Source organism: Artemia sp. Qi Xiang Cuo, chromosome 6 (genome assembly GCF_049724085.1).
Source record: "Artemia sp. Qi Xiang Cuo chromosome 6, ASM4972408v1, whole genome shotgun sequence".
NCBI classification, from domain to species: domain Eukaryota; kingdom Metazoa; phylum Arthropoda; class Branchiopoda; order Anostraca; family Artemiidae; genus Artemia; species Artemia sp. Qi Xiang Cuo.
Window position 1 is genome coordinate 13843387 of NC_142799.1, and position 22515 is coordinate 13865901.

At 34.1% G+C, this 22515-nt stretch overlaps 2 protein-coding genes across 2 annotated transcripts in view; one reads left to right on the top strand and one right to left on the bottom strand.

Moving 5' to 3' along the window:
- Positions 1 to 12077, bottom strand: part of LOC148950890 (uncharacterized) — a 122065-nt gene extending 109988 nt beyond the window's left edge. Inside the window, exons 1-2 of the mRNA XM_089090941.1 lie at positions 12057 to 12077; positions 520 to 650 (exon numbers count right to left, since the gene is read on the bottom strand). The gene's annotated coding sequence lies outside the window, so the exon portion shown is untranslated. The remainder of the gene's footprint in view (positions 1 to 519; positions 651 to 12056) is intronic.
- On the top strand, positions 9569 to 21257 carry LOC148950891 (uncharacterized). The gene is made up of 2 exons (XM_089090942.1): positions 9569 to 11327; positions 21136 to 21257. Exons 1-2 carry the CDS (start codon positions 9569 to 9571, stop codon positions 21255 to 21257), a joined length of 1881 nt encoding a protein of 626 aa, XP_088947068.1.
- Positions 21258 to 22515: the final 1258 nt, after the last annotated feature.

Sequence of the window (22515 nt, forward strand, 5' to 3'; positions counted from 1 at the left end):
TTCATTCAGTCTAATAACTTTTGGAAGTTATTATTTTGTACTGTATAAATATGTTAGTTTTAATTTTAATACTTTAGTATTTCTGCTCATGGCAACTGCTGCACATGCGGGTTGAAATATCCAGACTTTTGCATCTGTTTTCACTGTCTAATAAATAGACTTATCCCCATTTGAATGTTTATTTGTTCATCAAATTTTTATTTGTTCATCATGTTTATTTGTTGAATGTTTCATAAAAGGCATTGTGGTCTTTGAAAAAAATACCTAAATGAAGGTATTACGTCAAAAATAGATTATTTTTGAAACTCATACCAATGAAAGGAATGATGCTACCACATTTCATTGGGTCTGAGACCAAGGGCATCAAAATACCATTGTTATCATTTTTACATGAATAACTGAAATTTAAAGTACACAAAAAGACTTTATCTAATAGAATTAAAACTTGCTGGTGTTGAGCAATGTTTATACACAAGAGATAATCTTTTATATGCTTTCTATTAAAAAAAAAAAAAATACCTTCTTCCTTTATAATAAGTGAGCCAATGTGTACCAGAGGTGAAGTGCAAGAGCTGTTTGTAACAATATCCACATCAGTGTGTAAAGCTTGGAAGTGTGTAATGGTTCATCAGCTGTGATAGCAACAGATTCTGAAAGAGAAAGGGAGTGAATAGCTCATAAAAACAATCCAGAATGTCTGGATATTCTTCTTGGAGATCCAAAAATGGGTGGACAGTTGGAAAACAAAACAGAAGAAACTGTTCTTCATGAAATTTCTGAAAGGATTTGGAATTCTTACACAGCCTGGGCAGAAATTAAAAAAAAAATGATCAAAAATGGTTTAATGGATGCTGGAATTCAAATCATTTTTAAAAAGAAGGGAAATGGTAATTAATACTTAATAAGATGCTATGCTGTATAAAGTATTTAGCCAAAGAAAATTTAGTACTTAGCTCTGAGACTAATGAAAGGAAAGGAAATATCTATCATGTACAACTTCAACCAAAATTAGGCCACTAATTCAGGCTCTATTTGGTGGCCACTGCCTATCTGTTACCAAGTACACGCTTGAGAATTTGGATCTACAAAATTAGATGATAACTGGCTTATTGCTGTTTGTAGCCTATATGGAGATAATTAGCTTCAGCTCAGAGGAAACTACTTTATAGCTATGTTTTAATAAATATTTAGTTGGTATTTTGGTTAGGTTACATCTTGTGGTAAACCTATGCTTAATGGAGTATATACCCTCACCCCCCCCCCAAATGTACAAATACATTCTCTACCCAGAACTTCATAAGGAATAAATGTTGTATTTGGGGGTGGGAATGAAGTTCATTTATGACACAATTGAATGTTATACTTGAATTCCTTCTGCAATTCTGAGTATATATTTGTATACTCTGATAATATGTAGGTTTACCTGTTTAGCATGCAGCCCTGTTATACTTAACCCCCCTAATGTGTAAATATACAGCCCAAATTAGCCTATATGTATTCCATTTATCTCCTAAATGTCTCAGTTGTTTCAACCCTGTACCTGTATATCCATATTCTCAAGTGTGTACTGGCTAACAGATAATTAACTAAATTAAGGTAGGTTAAATCACATCTAAATTTATCCTGACCTTGAACTCCTATGAAATATGTCAAATTTCATTATGTTAATACCTCCCACTTGGTTAACAAGCAGTTGACAAAAGGACTTCCCACTATTTTGCCTATATAATATATCTATGGAGAAAAACAAAACATCCCCTATATCAATAGAAAAACAGTTCAATCAATCAGTTAGTAGCTTAAGCTCTGGGAATCACATAGCCTAATTAGGTAAGCTATTGTAGTCTAATTATATTTACCTTGTTTTGGGATTTACAGCATGTTTTCTCAGGTATTATACTACAATATTACCCAAAATCAGATTGGAAGAAACTTAAAAAATTCAAAACGTGTGAAACAACAAGCCAAATGAGAATCAGATATTAACCTAATTTCAATTGAATTGAAATGGATGGTTCCTCTTCTCTTCCTGCAAGGACTCAGTTTGTATAAGATGTATCCAATTAATATCCTTTAAAACTTGCATATCAACTTAGTCAATCAGCACAGTCACTGTTCAAGCCTACTCCACTTAGTATGTCACTACTCTGTCGAATTATTGTTTCTCTAATAAACTGTCTAATATCCTTCCTCCTGTCTTCTGTTCCTGCAGATTCAAATAATATATGTTCAACTGTTTCCTCATTTCCACAAAATACACATCTCAGATCTTCATTATAAAATTTATAAATTCTTGCATGACCTGAACTTAGTCTAAATATCACCCTGGATTCAGATTTACTTAGCACTCCATATATTTTCTTTTCAAATTGCCTTTCTTTCTTTTGTATAACTAACATATTTGTTGAGAATGCACAGCTGTCCTCGAATGTCTTTATTCTCAATTGCTTTATCACTTCCCCAATTTGATTAACCATCCTGGGCATAATATCTACAAATGTTTGCCCATCTTCTATGGATGCTTGTTTTGCTGCAGTGTCAGCCATTTCATTTCCATTAATGTTTGCATGTCCTGGTACCCAATTCAATGTGATGATTACTCCCTTTTCCAGTAGTTTCTGAAATTCTTGACACTGTGGATATCTTCACAGATACATCAAAAGCGGATAATAGAGTGGCGGCTGCTTTTGTAATTCCCTCCAAGAATTTCCACTAATGTTTGCATGTCCTGGTACCCAATTCAATGTGATGATTACTCCCTTTTCCAGTAGTTTCTGAAATTCTTGACACTGTGGATATCTTCACAGATACATCAAAAGCGGATAATAGAGAAAATTTCAGTTTCTGAAATTCTTCAGAAACACTTCAGCAAAAGATCACTCTCGGAGCTACTTTATTTGCTAGATAAATATTCTTGATTGCCTCCAAACTACTTTTTGAATCCAGACAGATTCAATATTTTTCACTTGTAGATGCCAAATCTATTAGGTATCTCACTGCTTTGGCTATTGCAACTACTTCTGCTTGAAACACTGTAGTTATATCACTTAATTCAATCAATTCAACTATATTCTTGGAGGGAATTACAAAAGCAGCCGCCACTCTATTATCCGCTTTTGATGTATCTGTGAAGATATCCACAGTGTCAAGATATTGCATTTCTTTTGTCATCTTAAATGATTGATCATAGTCTAGATTATCCCACTTTTCAAATTCAGCATTGAAGTGGCATAGGATGGATTCCCATGGAGGGGTTATGAACATATTGGACACTCTCAACATTGGTGTCAACTGACAATCCATTTGAAACTCTTCCATTATCTCCTTTGCCCTCACAATACTGAATTGTTTTTTTTTCCATGAACACCACAACCTTCCCTCTTTTAGCATTCTTGATTTAATTGGATTTGACTGGTCAGCAATCCATGTCTTCCATGAAAAACTTTGATGTTGCTATGTCTCTCCTGCTACCTAGCTTCTCAATTCCACTTTCTGATTCAAGAAAGCTCCATGGAGTTGTCTTTCTTGCTCCAAAAGCTGTCCTTAAAGCACTGTATTGAATAGTTTCCAGCTCCTCTTAACAATGACTTAGATGCTGCCATATAAATTATTCCTCCATATTCCAATTTTGCTCTTATGTATTTTATATAAAATTCCATCAAAAAGTCAGGCTTTGGGCCAAAATTTGCTCCATATAACATTTTCCCAATATTTAATCTTTTGACACATGTTTTCATTAACTGTCTTATATGAGCTTTAAACATCAGCTTTCTATCAATGATAATTCCAAGCCATTTAAATTCATTCATGGTCACAATTTGTTCCCCATTTAGAAAAAGACAAAGAGCAGAGTACTTTTTTGTTTGCATGATTACCATTGCTTTGTTTTTTTTTTACCAAAAACTGCACAAAATTTTCCATGGCCCACATTTCCATTAATTTTATTTTCTCCTGGGCCACTCTTGGCCCCTTCTCAATATTATCACACACTATCCACATTCCATTATCATCAGCAAAAATTCCAGCTCTATCCTCTCCTGTATCCAGCGGTATATCAAATTCACTTATACTGTAATAATCTGGCCCCAATGAGGAGCCTTGTGGTACCCCATGTTTTCTCAGTACCTTTCTTTCTGAATATGCTTTACCCACTTTTACTGTCACTTCTTGTTCATGTTAATAATCATAAGAAAATCTTAGTAAATGTCCTCTAACGTTTGCTGCAATCACTCCTTCTAATGTATGTGGATGAACCACACTATCAAAAGCACAACTCACATCCAAGAAAACTGCTAAACAGATTTTCCTATTTTCCAAACAATATACTGTGTCATTTACAAACACTTGTAACATTTCTATAGTAGATCTGTTCTTTCTAAACCCACATTGAACATCTTTAAAGTGTTTATTTTTTCCATTTTCCAAGTAAGCCTCTCCTTAACCATTCTTTCATAGACTTTTCCTAAAACAGGTAGTAGATTCGGAGAATTTCAATTTTTGAATTATCTTTGCCTTGTTTAGGAATCATAGTCACTACCCCATCCTTCCATATTTTTGGAAATTTTCCATTTTCACAGGCTTTGTTAATAATTTCTAACAATGTTTTTATCCATTTGTCACTTAAATGTTTGATATACAGTGGGTAAATCATGTCTAAACCTGGTACTGTTGATGGTAATCACATTCTTTACCTCCTCTACTGTAAAATATCTGTTATAATCCATATCATTTTCTATTTTAGAGAGTCTTATTACCTTAGCAAATGTAAATTTTTCATCATCCTTAAAATTGTCTAGTCTTCCAATCACTGACTCTATTTGCTTTTTCTTGTTCTTCCACTAACTCCTCTCCATTAACAACCAAGGGTGGATTACCATTATCATCTGTCTTCCCTGTGATCAATTTTTTCACTGTTTTATACACTCTACTTGCAGGTTGTCTAAAATACAGGTTGTCTTCTCCACAAATTTTTTTTTTTACTTCCACTGTTTGGCACCTAAAGACTGCATATCTTCTTTGAAACATTAAAAAAATTTCAAAGTTTGGAAACTGACTGTACCTTCTTCTTGCCTCTAACAGCTGTTTCTTTGCAACCATACATTCATTGTTCCACCAAACACTCAGCATATGGTGAATAGGAGCTCTTTTACTTTTTAAAGCAGTTCTTGTGCTATTTCTAAGAGTGGGTTTTGAAATGCATCTATCTTTCCATTGACATCTTCACAACAGTTCACTTGTGACTGAATGTCTGTTTCTTGTAATTTATTCTTAAAATTTTCCCAGTTAATTTTCTTTAAATTCACTTTGTTAGATTCGTCATAATTTTTGCATACACTATTATCTTGAAATATCTCAACCAAAATGGGAAAATGCACTATATAGGGCGGATTCCTTGTCACTTGTTATTGATACTTTTGGTGCCAATGAAGCTGATCCTATGGCCATGTCTAATGTCACTGATCTTCCTGTTCTGCTACTGATTCTAGTTGGCAAATCCTTTGGAGTAAACAGGCACATATCTGAGTTTTTCATTAAAAATTCTAAGATTGTTCTCCCATTTCTATTATCACACCACACCAGAGACCATTGTGTGCATTTAAATCACCAATAATCAATAGTTTTCCCCTTTAGGAACTGTTTCTATAATTTTTTCTAGACCTTGATCACTTAAAAGTAAGTTACCATCTGGTATATAAATATTGAATATATATAGCTTTGCATTATTTTTCTGATATATTTTGCATCCTACAATTTCTATTTGATAATCCTCCTGTATTAAAAAATAAATGGCAATGTAACTGATTTCCTTATAAATTCCAATTACCACTCCACCTCTCTCTTTATTCCATCTATCTAATCATACTATTTTATAATATCTGAATGATGGATTTATATATGGTTTCAAATAAGTCTCTTGAATGCAAAACATGTCAATATTATTCTTAATGCAATAGTCTAGTGCTAGATCCTTATTCACTTTAACCAATGATCTTGCATTCCAAGACATAATTTTTATGTATGATTTAACAGTCATTTATTTATGCACTGATTCAAAATAAGGCTGCTATTCATTTGCATGATTCCCAAACTTTCAATAAAATTACAGAGTTTATCTACTTTTTCTCTGACAGGCAAGTTCTCTATGCTTAAAATTTCTGGTGACAACACTAGACCAATCACAATCTTGTTTATAGTATTACTCACTATTCTTTGCTGCATCTGACAATATTTGGATTAAGATCGATTAATGAATTCCCACCCTCTAATGGGGGTTCCCCCTGGGGGAAGTGTCACAGTGGGAACTAGCCATCCACAACAGACAAAACATACACAAACAAGATCAACATCAGCACTAGTAGGACTTCACCACAAACATCATTCTCACCACCACACATAGCATACTCACCATCTCATACCCAGCCATTTCCAGTATACTCTGGACAGCCCCATCAAACACCTGTACAATTTCCTCACCCAACATATCAAGATACTCAAGGTCCCCCCACAGTTTACTATGCACCTCTGCCATATTCAATTCATCAAGCTCATTTATATCATGCACCCCAAACCCAACATTTACAATTTTGTACCATCAGTAAGTGTTCATATTAGATTTTCAGGGTTGTCAGTTGATTATCCTCCCCTCCCCCAAGAAGAAGAGGAGGAAATCAAAAATGTTGTAAATCCTATGGAGGCTGAAGGGATCAGTGATTTACTGAAAAGGAATGGTAAGAGAAGTGGCTCACCTCTTGAGCAAGAAACTTCTAAAACTGTTAAACCTCCAATAGTTGAAAGATTTCCAGAGAAATTCAGAGCTAAAAATAACAGAATAGAGGCAGCTAGTGAGTTTATAAGCAGTGTATCAGGGACTAATCTAACAGTGGTTTTCACCTCACAGGTAAAACTCCCATCAGCCAGAGCAATCACTCTAGAACTGAAGAAAATTCTCCAATCAGAAAAAATTGACTTTTACTCAAACTATGATAGAAATAGACTATCAGTATATGTTAAATCACATACTGCATTGGATACTTCAATGAAAATTCAAAAGCTAGATGTTGTTGATGTAGCACCTGAAGAGAAAAGACAAGTCAGGTATGGTGCAATCAAGCAAATAGCACTAGATTATTCAAAGGAAGAACTGCTGACAAACCTCAGGGACGAAGCTAATATTGAGATGAAAAAATTAAAGAGGTTGAATAGATATAATCAAGGAACCAAAAAATTAGAAGATAGCCTGAGTATTTGTGTTATATTTGAGAGTAATTCTCTTCCCCAGTGCATTTGTTTATATGGAAGAAAAAGAATTATTGAGAGATACAACCGACCAATTATTCAGTGCATTAAATGCAAAAAGTATGGTCACACTCAAGAAAAGTGTAGGTTGCCTCATACTGTATGCTTGAGATGTGCAAACAAACACTCTTCTAATGAGTGTCCCTTAAAACTAGAAACCAAAGAGTTAGGAAAATACCAAAAGTATGTCTGTGCTAAATGTGGGAAAAGCCATTCAGCAACATCTGGTAGCTGCTCAGCCCAACAACAAAACCGTGAAATCATAAAAATGGCAGTTGCCCAAAACAGACACATGAAAAGAGCATCTAATGCATACTAGAGTTATGCAAATGTACTGAATAAGAAGGCTGTGAAAGAGCCACCCCCCCTTTAACCACAAAACACCCTTCAACAGCAAGTGTTATTTGTATCCAAAGTGCCAGAAGTGATAGACATCAAGGAATTAGAAATGAAAGATAGGATAGTGAAGTTATGTCAACTTATGTACTCACTTTTCAAAGTTGAAATCAATGTAGAAGAAATTTGGAATCTAGCAAATAAACTAGAATGAACTTGCTATCTTTTAACATCCAATCTAATATGAAAGACAAAAAGGCTTTATTAGAGCGCCTTTTAGAAAAAGAAAAAATTGATGTCGGATGCTTTCAAGAAAGATGGCTACAACCCCAGAATTCCTGGAGACTTAGAAATTATGAAGTAATAAGAAAAGATAGAGCAGAACAGTCAAGAGGAGGAATATTAATTTGCATTAAAAAGTCATTAATGTTACAAAAACTAGACATTGAAGACATCACAAGTTCTAAAATTGAGATGGTAGCTTGCTCAGTATTCCGGTGTAAGAGGGATACAATAGTTATTGTTAGTATACACAACTCCAATGGAAATGAGACACAAACAGAGGAAATTTTCAATAAACTGAAACATATGATTAAAACCAAAGAGCCTTTTATTATTACTGGTGAATTTAATGCCCATTCAGATGCCTGGTGTTTATGTGGATCTCATAATTGTTGTGGTATAGGTATCCTAAGTGCTCTGGATAAGAATGATGACATTGGCCTAGTGACCCCACTTGGACTTCAAACTAGAAGAAACCCAATTACAGGAGTATACTCTACCATTGACCTGACATTCTCTGCAGTAGCAATAATCAATCAACTAAATATAAGTATAACTCCTGAACCAACCCTAACCAGTGATCATGAGCCAGTGATAATTGAGTATAAAGAATCTACACTAAGAAGTCAAACCCCACCAACACGCCCTACCTTTAAATTGAAGAAAGTTAACTGGGATTACTTCCAGGAAGAACTTACAAGGATAAGTCTTGAAGAAGAACTGGCAACAGTTATGACTAAAGAGAAGAAAATTGAAAGATTACAGGATCTACAGATTAAAGTGTCTAAAAAGACTATCCACATCAAGACATTGGGCAAAAAGACTAGGAGTAAACCAATATGGTGGGACGAAGTTTAGCTTAAATATGGAGAAACTAAACCAAGCTTCATACAAGTAGAACAAGAGTCTGACAATTGAAAATTACAGAAAAAAAATATTGGCACAGGCAGAATTTAGAAAAACAATAAATCAAGCTAAAGCAGAATCTTGGAAGCATTTTGTTTCAAATCTCAACTTCAGAGATCCATTTGGAAAAGTGTATACCTTCATAAGAAAGATGAATAGGAGAGAATTGTACCACCATCCGCAGGGGCCAACAACCTACCAAGGACAAGTGATTGCTGATAACAAAACAAAAGCTGAGGCAGGAGCAAGTCATCTCCACCAGACAATAGGTAAGAAAGATCCATTTGAAGGAACCAGCCCACATTCAACAAATTTCACTAACACAAGAAAACTTTCTATGCATCAGTCAGTATCAAATTAGAACAAACTCCTCTCAAAATCAGAATTTGAACTTGTTCTAAAGACACTACCACAGACTTCATCTGGCAGCAACAACATATACCCTGTATTCTTTAAAAGGTTGACTGATAAATGGAAGGATGCTCTGCTACAGCTCATCAAAAGATTGTGGAAGCAGGGCAATTTCCCAACAATTTGGAAGAATGGCACATCTATCATGATCCCCAAACCAAATAAACCATACAAAGCAGAAAATCATCATTTTATAACTCTGCTCCCAGTTGAAGGTAATATGTATGAAAGGCTAGTAAAGAAAAGACTGCGATTTGCAATAGATGAAGCTAGCCTGCTGCAGGATATTCAGATAGGTTTCTGTTGATACAGAAATACAGTAGATAACCTGGTCAGGATGCAGAGGGACATCATTGATGCACTTGATAATGGCAAAGTAATGATTGCAGTGTTCTTGGATGTCAAAGGAGCTTTTGATAATTTGGTTCACAGACAGATACTACAAGGTTTATCTAAAGCAAAAATAAATGGATATTTGATGAAATTCACACTGAGTTACCTGTCAGACAGAAAAATTGCTGTGACTGTAGGACAAGAAAGATCAAAGGAAATTGAGGTGGAAAGAGGTGTTCCACAAGGAAGTGTTCTTGGACCAGACTATTATAATGTTGGAGAATTTGAGATCCCTCTAGAAGACAATAACTGCAAAGGAGGAATTTTTGCAGATGATAATAATACATGGACAATCCAAAACACAGTGGAAGAAGCAGAAAAAGTTGTCCAAGAAACATTAGACCAAATAGAGTTATGGTCCCTAGGAATAGATCTTGATTTTGAACCATCTAAAGCTAAAGTTATGTTGTTCACATCTAAGAGGAATATTAGACCTCCCCTACTTACTCTATTTGGAGAGGAACTGCTTGTAACCAATTGTCATAAAGTCCTTGGAATACACATTGATGTTAAACTTCAATTTAGTCAACATGTCAAATATCTAAAAGAATCCTGTGCAAAGCGACTGAATTTGATGAAGATGCTTTCATGTGAGAAGCATGGTGTCAACATTGTTACAGCAAGACAATTTTATATCAAATACATAAGACCTAAAATTGATTATGGGAGTTTGATATACAGCATTGCCCCAGAATCTACTCTCAGAGAACTTGATACAATACAGAATACAGCCCTAAGATTGGCATTTGGAGCTCACCAGAGCACCCCAATTCCTTTTCTCCTGGGTGAGTCGGGAGTGGAGAAACTCAACACAAGACGGGAAAAAATGCTTATAGTGTACATGAACCATCTACGGAAAGCAGATTTTAATCACCCAGTTAAGAAATTGATAATTAAACCTGGTCTAACCCACACTAGAAATCACCATAGAATAAGGAAACGTCTAATTCCTTTTGAAAATTTTGAACAATTACTAACTCAGGAAGGTATAGAGGTACCTATTACCCAAATGCTATGTTATGAAAAACCACCGAAAATTCCCCCCTGGGATTGGGTTCAGATTGAGTGTCAGATTGAATACATGGAAAAAAAAATGGAAAATAACCCCCTAATAATGAGATATGAATTCTTCTCAGTTTTGAATAGCAAGTACCAAGAATATATTAAAATATATACAGATGGTTTAAAAATAAATGGTTTAGGAGTGGGTTGTTCAGCAGTGGTTCCAGAATTTAATACAGTGATAACAAAGTCACTAAGTAAAGAATCAACTGTTTTTGAGGCAGAAATAAAAGCAATTGAAAGTGCACTAGAATGGGTATTGAGGAAAACTAGTGAAAGTGGTGAAAACCAATCTAAGTTCCTCATATGCAGTGACTCAAAATCTGCCCTCCAGTCCCTAAAGAATTTTCCAAATAAACAAAATGATGAGGTCCATAAGTGCTATAGTTCAATTCTGAAGATTGTTGGGAAAGGAATAGTGATACAATTTTTGTGGTGTCCAGCCCATATGGGGGTGGTGGGTAATGAAAAAGCAGACAAATATCCCAAACTGACAGCACAAAATATGACCCTTACACCCCCTACAGAAACATATAAACAGATTAGAGAGATGGTGAGAAAGATTTACGAAAAACATTTTGAGGAAATGAGGGATAATAGCAGTAATATAGCTCTTACCCAGAAAAAGAAGCCTGGCTTTGGTATGAAAAATTATAGTAGATTAAAAAAAAAATCTGCGTGCTTAATGTTACGTTTTCGGTCGACACACGTAGGTATTAATTATAGGGTGTTTATCATAGGCAAAACTGCTAGTCCTCTGTGTGAGAATTGTAGTGAGATAGAAAGTATTTTCAATTATGCTGTAGAATGTAAGGAGTATGAAAATTTGAGAAAATAAATGATGAATTTGTGCATTCTGAAAACCACATAAAATCTAGACTGCCTAATGAGAAATTTAGAAAATTTCTTTTTGAAGCTTTTTTAGCAGCATAAAGGTTTATGAGTCTATGAAACTTCAATTTCTTACCAAATTTCCCCAACTCTTTTTTTACTGTTAGATATTCCTAAGCTAGAGACTTTTTTTTGTCAAAATTTCAGGTCGATGAAAAAAACAATTTCTTCACTAGAGAGTCTAAAAGATGGAACAAAAATTATCATCTGATTGGATTAATATTTTAATGGGCTCATGATTTTAGTAAGGGGATAACAAACTTGTTAAAAAATATTTTAAGAGATATAAGGTATATGGCATTAAGGGGGTAGCTTTGAGCAGTTCTGCTTGTATACCGTCTATCCCGGGTTCTTTATTGGATACCAGGATGAAGTTATCTCCTGGCTCCCATCTCCGGGTTTATCTCCCTGACCTAAAATTGCTTACCCTATAGCTCTGAAAATAAAAATTATCCTTAAAAAAAACTGCTGAAACTTACAGCTCTCAACTGATACCAAATTTTTGAATTTTTTTGCTGTTTTTGATATTTTACTTAAAAGTACAAATATAAGCGTGAACTTAAAATTAATGACTGAAATATTTTTTTGACAGAATTTTTCATTGTTATTTGGAATTCCTGTGTTATGAGCTTTCCAAAGAGGTGTTACATGACTATATTAAAAAAAAATATTATTTTAACTGTTAGGCCTTTTGAGGTGGAGGAAAACAATTTTTTTTGATTAATTTTTTATTCAAATAATATCATTAATAAAATAATTTTAATGCTATCTTCCTTATAATCTTGTTTAAAGCGTATTCTTATAAATTAAGTATAAAGCGGCCCCATAAATCCTCTTTTGCGTCCCATCTCACCTGTCCTCACAAACCCTCCTTGTCAAAACAATAAAAATGAAAGTTTGCAAAAAAAGTCGGTGTAGTAAGATATATCTTCAATGGAGATGTTTTCATTGCCTAGGAATTTCCTAGCTTCATAAACCCCCCTACCCCAGAATATAATTACCTCCCAGAGAAAAACATGACAAATTTTAATTTTGTTAAAAAACTATTGGATAAAACTTGGATATTTAAAATCTTTATGTCAGGAGCTTTCAAATGAGGTGTTGCATTACTATATTCAATTATATTTTATCTTTACTGTTACAGAGGTAGTCTAGAGGTAGGCCAAATGAGGTCTTTCATTTTTTGTCAAAGCTTATGAAACAGCACATCATTTGAAATCTATCCTTCTTTTGAACATGTTCCTAGCGTTGTTTTCTACGTTAAACCTAAAAGGGCCACACATACACTCTTTTGCCTCCCATCTCCCCTTTCCTCTCAAACCCTCCATTTCGAAACAAGAAAACTGAAAGTTTGTAAAAAGATTTGTTATAGTAACATACATCTTAAATGGAGAAGTTTTCCTCGCCTAGGAATGTTCTAGCTCCATAAGCCACCCTACCCTTGAATATAAGTACCTCCCAAAGAAAAACATGGCAAATTTAAATTTGGTCCAAAAACTGTTGCATATGACTTAGATATTTAAAATCTTCATGTCAGGAGCTGTCAAATGAGGTGTCCCATGACTATATTCAATTATATTTTATTTTTTGTTATTATGAAGGTAGTCTAGAGGTAGACAAAGAGAGGTTTTTGCTTTTTGTAAAAGCTTATGAAACCGTACATTATTTGAAAGCTAGCCTTTTTCTGATCATGTTTCTAGTGTCGTGTTCTTTAACAAGAAACAAATGGCCGAAACCCAACACTTTTTTCGGCCCTATACCCTTTACTCTAAAAACCTCCCAGTACAAAAAAGAAAAAAGAAAAATCGTAAATATATTATTTATATTAATATATATCTTAAATAGAGAAGTTTTCATTGCCCAGGAATGCCCTAGCTCCATAAACCCCCCACCCCAAATGATAAGTACCACCCCAAGAAAAAAAAGGCAAATTTAAATTTTTTTCAAAAACTATTTGATAAACTTGGATATTTAAAATCTTTATATCAGGAGTTTTCAAATGAGGTGTCGCATGACTATATTCAATTATATTTTATCTTTTCTGTTACAGAGGTAGGCCAAATGAGGTCTTTCATTTTTTTGTCAAAGCTTATGAAACAGCACATCATTTTAAAGCTATCCTTCTTCTGAACTTGTTCCTAGAGTTGTTTTGTACATTAAATCTAAAAGGGCCACACAAATCCTCTTTTGCCTCCCATCTCCCCTTTCCTCTCAAACCCTCCATGTTAAAACAAGAAAAATGAAAGTTCGTAAAAGGATTTGTTATAGTAATATCCATCTTAAATGGAAAAGTTTTCCTGGCCTAGGAATGTCCTAGCTCCATAAACCATCCTATCCCTGAATATCAGTACCTCCCAAAGAAAAACATGGCAAATTTAAATTTGGATCAAAAACTATTGGATAAGACTTGGATATTAAAAATATTTATATCAGGAGTTTTCAAATGAGGTGTCCCCTGACTATATTCAATTATATTTTATCTATACTATAACAGACATAGGCTAGAGGCACACCGGATAAGGTCTTTTATTTTTTGCCGCTGCTTATGAAATAACACATATTTTTAAATATCATCTTTTTCTGAATACTTTCCTCGCGTTGTTTTCTATCTTCTACCAAAATCTGTTACGCAAATCCTCTTGTGCCCCCAATCTCCCCTTTCCTCTCAAACCGTCCATGTCAAAACAAGAAAAATGAAAGTTCGTAAAAGTATTTGTTATAGTAACATCCATCTTAAATGGAGAAGTTTTCCTTGCCTAGGAATGTCCTAGCTCCATAAACCATCCTACCCCTGAATATCAGTACCTCCCAAAGAAAAACATGGCAAATTCAAATTTGGTTCAAAAACTATTGCATAAGACTTAAATATTTAAAATCTTTATGTCAGGAGCTTTCAAATGAGGTGTCTCATGACTATGTTCAATTATATTTTATTTTTTATCGTTATGGAGGTAGTCTAGAGGTAGACCAAATGAGGGTTTTTGCTTTTTGTCAAAGCTTATCAAACAGCACATCATTTGAAAGCTACCCTTGTTATGAACATGTTTCTAGTGTTTTTTTTCTGAAAAAATCTAAAAGGGCCGCACAAATCCTCTTTTGCCTCCCATCTCTCCTTTCCTCTCAAACCCTCAATGTCAAAACAAGAAAAATGAAAATTCGTAGAGATTCGTTATTGTAAGATATATCTTAAATTGAGAAGTTTTCACTGCCCAGAAAAGCCCTAGCTCCAAAACCCCCCACCCTAAATATAATTACCTCACAAAGAAAAAAAATGAAAAATAAAATTTTGTTCGAAAAATATTGGATAATACATTAATATTTAAAAACTTTTTTTCAGGGGCTTTCAAATGAGGTGTCGCATGACTTTGTTCAATTATATTTTATTTTCACTGTTATGGAGGTAGTCAAGAGGTAGACCAAATGAGGTCTTTCATTTTTTGTCAAAGCTTATCAAACAGTACATCATTTGGAAGCTATCCTTCTTCTGGACATGTTTCTAGCGTTGTTTTCTATATTAAACCTAAAAGGACCACACAAATCCTCTCTAGCCTCCCATCTCCCCTTCCTCTCAAACCCTCCATGCCAAAACAAGAAAAATGAAAGTTCGTAAAAAGATTTGTTTTAGTAACATGCATCTTAAATGGAGACGTTTTCCTTGCCTAGGAATGTCCTAGCTCCATAAACCACCCTACCCCTGAATATAAGTACCTCCCAAAGAAAAAAATGGCAAATTCAAATTTGGTTCAAAAACTATTGCATAAGACTTATATATTTAACATATTTATGTCAGGAGCTTAAAAAGGAGGTGTCGCATGACTATATTCAATTATATTTTATTTTTTTTCGTTATGGAGGTAGTCTAGAGGTAGACCAAATGAGGTTTTTCTCTTTTTGTCAAAGCTTATCAAACAGCACATCATTTGAAAGCTATCCTTCTTCTGAACATGGTTCTAGTATCGTTTTCTGAATCAAACCTAAAAGAGCCACACAAATCTTCTTTTGCATCCCATCTCCCCTCTCCTTTCAAGCCATCCATGTCAAAACAAGAAAAATGAAAATTCGTAAAGAAATTCGTTATAGTAAGATATATCTTAAATAGAGAAGTTTTCATTGCTAAGGAATGCCCTAGCTCCATAATCCCCCCATCCCCGGAATATAATCACCTCCCAAAGAAAAACAAGGTAAATTCAAACTTGGTTAAAAAACTACTGGATAAGACTTGGATATTTAAAATCTTTTGGCCACGATCTGTCAAATGAGATGTTGCATGACTATATTCAATTACATTTTATTTTTACTGTTATGGAGGTAGTCTAGAGGTAGGCCAAATGAGGTGTTTCATTTTTTGTCAAAGCTTATCAAACAGCACATCATTTAAAATCTATCCTTCTTCTGAACATGTTTCTAGCGTTGTTTTCTAAATTAAACCTAAAAGGGCCAAACAAATCCACTTTTGCCTCACGTCTCCCCTTTCCTCTCAAACCCTCTATGTCAAAACTAGAAAAATGACATTTCGTAAAAAGATTTGTTATAGTAATATATATTTTAAATGGAGAAGTTTTCCTTGCCTAGGAATGACCTAGCTCAATAAACCCCCCTACCCCTGAATATAAGTACCTCCCAAAGAAAAACACGGCAAATTCAAAGTTGGTTCGAAAATTATTGCATAGGTTCTAATATTATTGCATTTGGTTCTAAATTATTACTTAGATATTTAAAATCTTTATGTCAGGAGCTTTCAAATGAGGTGTCGCATGACTATATTCAATTATATTTTATTTTTATCGTTATGGAGGTAGTCTAGAGGTAGGCCAAATGAGGTTTTTCGCTTTTTGTCAAAGCTTATGAAACAGCACATCATTTAAAAGCTATCCTTTTAGATATGTTTCTAGCGTTTTTTTCTACATTAAACCTAAAATAGCCACATCATTTGTAAGCTATCCTTATTTTAAATATGTTTCTAGCGTTTTTTTTCTACATTAAACCTAAAAGGGCCACACAAATCCTCTTTTGCCTCCCATCTCCCCTTCCCTCTCAAACCCTCCATGTCAAAACAAGAAAAATGAAAATTCCTAAAGAGATTCGTTATAGTAAGATATAAATAAAAAAACAAGTTTTTTAAACTGAAAGTAAGGAGCAACATTAAAACTTATAACAAGCAGAAATTATTCAGTATGTTAAAGGGGGTGTCCCCGCCTCCATTCCTCGCTCTTTGCGCTAAAGTTTTTTGTTGGTTTATAAAATTAATTTGTGAGACCAGAGTCAAACTTTCGCGTAAAGAGCGCGGCGTGGCGGCGGGGACAGTCCCTTTCATACTCGGATTAATTTCTGTTCGTTTTACTTTTTAATGTCGCTCCTTACTTTCATTTTAAAAAAATTGTTTTTTTTGTTTAATTTCTGATCGTTTTTTAGTTAATTCAGCTTTTTTTTTTGGCTAACCGTCTTTGAATAATTAAATAAAATTTTAATAAAAAAATTAATATTATTTTGCTAAATGGCTGTCTTTAAATTTGGTTCTGACGTAATTTACAAATTAACGTACGTAACGAACTTCTATATTCGTGTATTTTTCTTCTGGCAAAAAATACAGAGTTGCAGGTTTTTGTAGATATGAGCTTGAAACCAATGTAATAGGGTTTTCTGATACGCTGAATCTGATGATGTTATTTTCATTAAAATTCTTTCACTTGTAGGGTATGTTTCCCCCCTCTTTAAAAATCAGGTAAATTTTCTCAGGCTCGTAGCCTTTGATGAGTAATACTAAACTTAATAAAATTTATATATTTAGAATCAGCATTATAAGCCCATTTTTTTGATACATTTATTTACATCAAAATTTCGTTTTTAAAAGTTCCGATTACTATTTAGCAATATCGCTTGTTTTTTTTTATTGTTTTTTTTTATTGCGTATATGTTATTACGTAGATGAGGAGGTTCTCCCCTTAGTCAGTACCATGCTCTTTACGTTAAAAGTTAAAAAAAATTTAATTCACAAAGCCCTGAATCACGAAGGCCGTTTAATTAGAATAGATAGCTCTTTTGAAAGCACTAAAAAAACTGCAGCGTAACGAGCGAGGTATTGACTTGGGGGAGAACCCCCATATATACGTAATAATTTCTGTTCGTTTGAAGTTCTAATGTTGCTTCTTATTTTCAGTTGAAAAAACTTTCGTCTGATCGTTTTTTAAATAATGCTTGGAAATCCGGCGCCCCCTTCATAGAAATGTCCCTTACCCCAAAGAAACATCCTCCACGGACAGACTCTCCCGATTACGCCCCGCCGCCCGCCCCCCCCCCCCCCCCCCAATAGAAAAAAATCCGTCCTGAAAATGTTGGTATTCGTCCTAGTACCCCAGCCAATATGTAAGCTATTTGCAAAGCTCATTAGTTGCACCCCTTTCCCTGTGACCTGTGGGGATTAAGACATCCTAACAGACATATTTATCATAATTTTGAAGAATTTAAACAAACTCTCTCTCTCAAAATTTTAATTGGGTGACTTTGAGAAAAAAATGAGCGAGGGAGGCGGCCTAGTTGCCCTCCATTTTTTTGGTCACTTGAAAAGGGCACTAGAACTTTTAATTTCCCTTCCATTGAACCTTCCTACGATATTCTAGGACCATTGGTTCAATACTATTACCCCTGGGAAAAAAAAACAACTAAACAAGCATCTGTGATCTTTCTTCTGGCGAAAAACGGAAAATTCCACATTTTTGTAGATAGGAGCTTGAAACCTCTGGAATAGGGTTCTCTGATACGCTGAATATGATGGTGTGATTTTCATTAAGGTTCCATTACTTTTAGGGGTCTTCCCCCTTTTTTTCAAAAATCAGCCAAATTTTCTCAGGCGCGTAACTTTTGATGGATAAGATTAAATTTGATGAAACCAGAATTAAAATTGAAATTTGAAATCAAAATTAAAATCTGATTCTTTTGATGTATCTATTAGTATCAAAATTCCGTTTTTTAGAGTTTTAGTTACCATTGAGCCAGGTCGCTTCTTACTTACAGTTTGTTACCACGAACTGTTTGATATCTTAAATAGAGAAGTTTTAATTGCCCAGGAATTCCCTAGCTCCATCAACCCTCTTCCCCTGAATATAAGTACCACCCAATGAAGAACTTGGCAAATTCAAATTTGGTAAAAAAAAATATTGGGTAATACTTGGATATTTAAAATCTTTGTGTCGGGAGCTTTCAAATGAGGCGTTGCATGACTGTATTCAATTATATTTTATTTTTACTGTTATGGAGGTAGTCTAGAGGTACCCCAAATGAGGTTTTTCATTTTCTGTCAAAGCTTATCAAACAGCACATCATTTGGAAGCTATCCTTATCCTGAACACGTTTCGAGCGTTGTTTTCTACATCAAACCTAAAAGGGCCACACAAATCCTCTTTTGACTCCAATCCCGCCTTTCTTCTCAAACCCTCAATGTTAAAATAAGAAAAATGGAAACTTGCAAAAAGACTCTTTTTAGTAATATATATCTTAAATGGGGAAGCTTTCCTTGCCTAGGAATGTCTTAGCTCTATAATCCCTTCTACCTTTGAATGTAAGTACCTTCCAAAGAAAAACATGACAAGCCCAAATTTGGCTAAAAAACTATTGGATAAGACTGGGATATTTAAAATTTCTTTTTTGAAGAGCTATCAAAGGGTGCTGCATAATAATCATCAGAGAGATCTTTAATGGGTCATTAAAACGTAGATTGAATATGCTAGTGCCTTTTTTAAGTGACCGAAAACATTGGAGGGCAACTAGCCACTCATCTCAAAGTCGTTCTATAACAATTTGTTTAAAATAGTTCAAAGGCCCAATAAATATGGTTTTGATGATGATATGACCCTTCATAGTCCCTAGGAAAGGGCTGCACGTGGTATCGGGCGTATCGGTATCGCAGTATCGGTATCGGGCATATTGGTATCACATATATCGTATCGGTCATATCGGTATCCAGTGTTTTATTTTCAGTCATTTTCTAGGCTCATTTTTCAAAGCATGTCCCGGGAAGGAAATATATCAGAAGTTTTCAAATGAGGTGTCACGTGGCTATTTAAAAACTAAAAAATACCATTATTGTATTAAGCCCAGCTTAGATTTAGCCCAAACAAGTTTTTTTTAGTGTCAAGTTGTCAAATAGCACATCATTAGAAAGCTCTGGTTCTAAATTTATTTATACCATTATTTTCTAAATCACACCTTAAAGGGCCACACAAAACCTATTTAGTCTCTCACATCCGCTTTTCTCTCAATCATTCCTTCACACCGAGATAAATGAAAATTCGTAAAGATTCTAAGTAAAGAATCTACCTAAGCTAAATATACCTGCTAGATATTTAACTTAGGGGATGCAGCTCAAGGCTAATTGCCTTTCAGTTAGCGTAAGATTTAAAGGATATTCAAGACGCAAGATTAAAAAAAATATTCCTCCCTCCCAATTAATCCGGAAGGGAGGAAAAGGAAAGAAAAGAATGAAAATCTAAAATGTGGTAGTGATGTCATTTCAGCTTATTTGATTCATGTATAAAAGTATGTTTATTTTATGCAATGTAAAATTAAGCTGAAGTTATACTGTAAAGTATTTTGTATCAATTTGAGACGCCTTTTCCGGGTCTCATGTTAGCAGAGTTTGTTATATATATATTTCAACCAGAGCTTGGTCAAGGGGGGGGGGGGGCTTTAAGTCCGAAAGTGAATCTTAACAAAGGGTTTGTTCCCAGGCCGGTCCAAAAGACAAAAGCAGGGACTTCCGATTCTAGAGCGTTGGGGCCAAGTGTATACTTTTAAAAGGCATTCCATCTTTCGCCTTCGTCTTAGTTGTTTGTTCTTCTGCTACCTTATTTTCTCTGTATCTTTATTCTCATGTCATTAAATAAAGACCATATACCGTCGTGTATTGACTATCTGTTAGAAGTTACCTAAGACGTTAAGTCAGCTAAAATAAAAGGTAAAAAAAAAAGAGGTACACAGTAGTTTACAATACAGGGTGTTTTTATTATTGGGGGGGGGGGGGAATGGATTATGTTTTATTTAGGTATTTTTACCTGAATTAGAATTAAAGAAATTTTTTTATTTTATATTTTAAATTGGTCACCGTAAGCTGGGACTTCCTTCTGCGGGAGGATGGCCTATGCGGAAGAGCATTTTTTAACATGGTATAGAAGTAGGACTTCAATAATGTAAAGACCATTCTTCGGCTACTATCTTTATGTAAATTAAAGTGTAGTGTTCATTTAGTTTTTTGTAAATGCTTAAATATTTTTATTATTATTATTGGTGCCACTAAGAGGAGATGAGGTGGAATGAAATTAAAAAATAAAAAAAAGGTATTCAAAAGAAAGATGTTCCATTGAATTATACATCCACAATATTGTTGACAAGTGTTATAGTGTAGTGAAACAAAAAAGTTATTTTTTTGTACTAGTGAAACTTGTGAACCGAATTTGCCTCCTGTATGTGATTATTCAAATCGTTGAGTCTGGTTTTATTTCACATCCAATCCTTAATAATTTAATTTTCTATTTAGAATTAAATTTTATTTTATCTAATATTCAGTATCGCCTGATTTGGAAGTGTCCAAAGTTAAATGTGACTCAAACTTGATATCTCATCTCTTTGCTTTAGGAACAATAAAAGCTGGAAATTGGTGGTCACGAGATATATCCCGCCTGTCATAAATTAGCCTCTTGAATGTGCAAAATTTGAAGCTAATAAAATCTTTGTTAGAATGACAGAATGACAAAAGTGATACTCAAACAAAGAGCATTATATATCAAGTTTATAGGTTAGAAAGTTGGAATCACGACTTGCATCTGTTTCCAAGTATCGATTTAAGGTATAAAACAAATTAAAGAAGGGAACATAAGATTTTTATTCAAACACAAAAGTAAATACACAAGCTTGACAGTTGACACATACGGTCCATGCCTGGTTGCATCTTTCAGCGTGGCAGATAATTCACAACGGTGACAAAAACACCTTAAACTATCTCATCAGACAAGAAAAAAAAAAATAATACAAATTTCTCTCTTAAGGATCAGAATTCCCGAAAAAATGAGAAAATATCAAATTCAGAAAATCCAAAGAGATTTATCATATTTTGTTGTTTTTTATAAATCATAAAATAAACAGAAGAAGATTGTGAATGAAAAGTAAAGTGCTTCATTAAATGAAACCCAAACAGAAATAAAGCTAAATCATAATTCAGCCGTAAGATGTTACCAACAAATAAATTGCTATCAATAAATAAATAAAAACGAATAGGAATTACACTAACCAATCCAGTTAAACTTAACAACGAACAGATATTACTACAAAACAAGTTGGGCTAGCCCCCTTGTGCTTTCTAACGAGCAAACAGCTGTTTGCTATGCATTCAAAATAATTTACGTTTAAAGCGGTGTTTATTTTGCATACTGATTATTTACAAAAAAGAAAGTAAATCTCAAAACAATCAAAATCAATGAAATTAACTAATTACTATAATTATAAAATTTAATGTAACTGGATAATTTGGTACAGAATCAGTAATGAAGAATAAATAACCTTATTTTAAAATGTATTATGACTTAAAGAAAGCCCAAAAGACGGGTCAAGGGATTGAAACTACTCCCATCCCAAAACAAATCATTCATAACGTCCAGATCATAACAAGGTAAACCTTCAGGTGAAAAAAGTGATGTTAAAGTTCAAGAAATAAAGAATAATAAGAGTACATTTCAGACATATCAAAGAGACTTCCAAGGCGTATATTATTCGTTTAAAGAGGACAAAATATTTCTCCTCCCGGATTCCTTGAGTGTTTTACAAAAGGCTCTTTCCGAGAGCACTAAATCAATGCAGTCATATTTTCATCTTTTCTTGGAGCAAGAAGCAAGAACAAAAACTAATAATGTAGCAACAGCACAACTGCAATTATTTTTCTCGAAGACGAAA

Excerpts from the sequence above, each read along its gene's own strand:
- LOC148950891 (XM_089090942.1), top strand. The coding sequence starts at position 9,569 with ATGCAGAGGGACATCATTGATGCACTTGATAATGGCAAAGTAATGATT. Across the intron at positions 11,328-21,135 it reads GAAAAAGAAGCCTGGCTTTG|TATCGCCTGATTTGGAAGTG; the intron begins GTATGAAAAATT and ends TCTAATATTCAG.